General features: G+C 25.7%; 1 protein-coding gene across 1 annotated transcript; it reads left to right on the top strand.

Annotated features, from left to right (window-relative positions):
- Positions 1 to 33: 33 nt before the first annotated feature.
- On the top strand, positions 34 to 932 carry LOC124421121 (the record flags this gene model as incomplete). Its single annotated transcript, XM_046955940.1, has 2 exons — positions 34 to 439; positions 505 to 932. Coding segments are annotated over exons 1-2 (585 nt in total), but the record flags the coding sequence as incomplete, so codon positions are not given.
- Positions 933 to 1,384: the final 452 nt, after the last annotated feature.

The raw sequence follows: 1,384 nt of genomic DNA, 5'->3' as shown, positions 1-1,384 counted from the left end.
TTTTGAACATGACATCAGACATCATAGTTTTAAAGAAACTGGTATAAAAGAAGATATAAAACATAGAAGACAGTATTGAAGCACTGCTTACGGACAACTGCTCTTGAGTCGAAGTTGAAAGCCATTGGAGTGCCACAAAAAATTATCGACTACACGATGTGGCACATGCGAAATGTACTTCTGACATATTAAATAAATGGTCACAGTATAATTCATTAAATCTCAACAAAAAATGTATACATTTATTGTCGTTGTCCATTTGTTTATTTCTTGTAGGTAGATATGGATTTTCATCAATTATATCCAAAAGCAGAGTGTCTTCATGACAATTTCGAAACTTTCTGCTTAAAAATTGACTCCGTGTTTGCAGATCGCATAAAGGACCAATCTTGTAAACATTTATTCCAAAATATGATACAAATGGATAACATAAGTGAAAGTAAGTGTTTAAATATTTTAATCGAAAATAACTTTAAAAATAATTTTTCTATTATTTGTTTTCAGATGGTCATTGTATTGGTATTTTTTTCCTTTTACATAGTCTTTTGGTACCGTCAACAAAAACGTTTAATGTTTCAAATGGGAAAAAAATATGTACTAGATTTACCATACGAGACTCTCAACGAAGCTTTTTTATTGATGGAAACACAGTAGCCGCTTGTGAAGAAGAATTGACGAAAAAATATCAAACAAGCCTTAAAATTCAGCCGTTGATATTAATTTCAGGTTCAATATTAAAACCAAAAGAAATCGTGATTTATTTTGAAGGCATAAAATACCGAATGCATTCCGCATTAAATGCAATTGATATCTGTTTTAAAATATTTTTTGTATTTAATTTAGAGTATCCAAAAGAATCTTTGTTAGTTTGGACGTTTATACAAAAGCACTTATATAATATTTCGACAAATATTGATTGTAGTAGTACCCAAGTTAATACATTTCATTTCAAATTTGAAAGAGTTGTATTATTACTTAATTTGCTAAGAATAATTTTTTTATGTTTACAAATAATTTTTAATTTTTTTAATATTTATTAATAATTTATGTTTAAAGCTTAGTTCATATCTATCAAACATTTGATAAAAAACGACATGGCACTTAAAATCGCATTGTTTACTTATTAAAACGTCTATAAAAATGTTAAATTTTTACTAAAAATAATGGTTACGTTTTTAACATACATACATATATTTGATAGGTGTGAACTAAGCTAAAATACAAACATATATATATGTATATTATTTTGGAAAATATTTTTTTAGCTTTTATTTAAAGCAGTGGAATAGTATTTAATTTATTTTTTTTTATTTTTATGAATACATATACATATGTATCTATTTATGCATGTATTAAATACTTATAAATATCAATATACTCATTT

The sequence above is a fragment of the Lucilia cuprina genome, unplaced genomic scaffold (assembly GCF_022045245.1).
Source record: "Lucilia cuprina isolate Lc7/37 unplaced genomic scaffold, ASM2204524v1 Scaffold_2091, whole genome shotgun sequence".
NCBI lineage: Eukaryota > Metazoa > Arthropoda > Insecta > Diptera > Calliphoridae > Lucilia > Lucilia cuprina.
The sequence above is the reverse complement of the archived record's forward strand: the minus strand, read 5'-3'. Positions and strand labels throughout refer to the sequence as shown.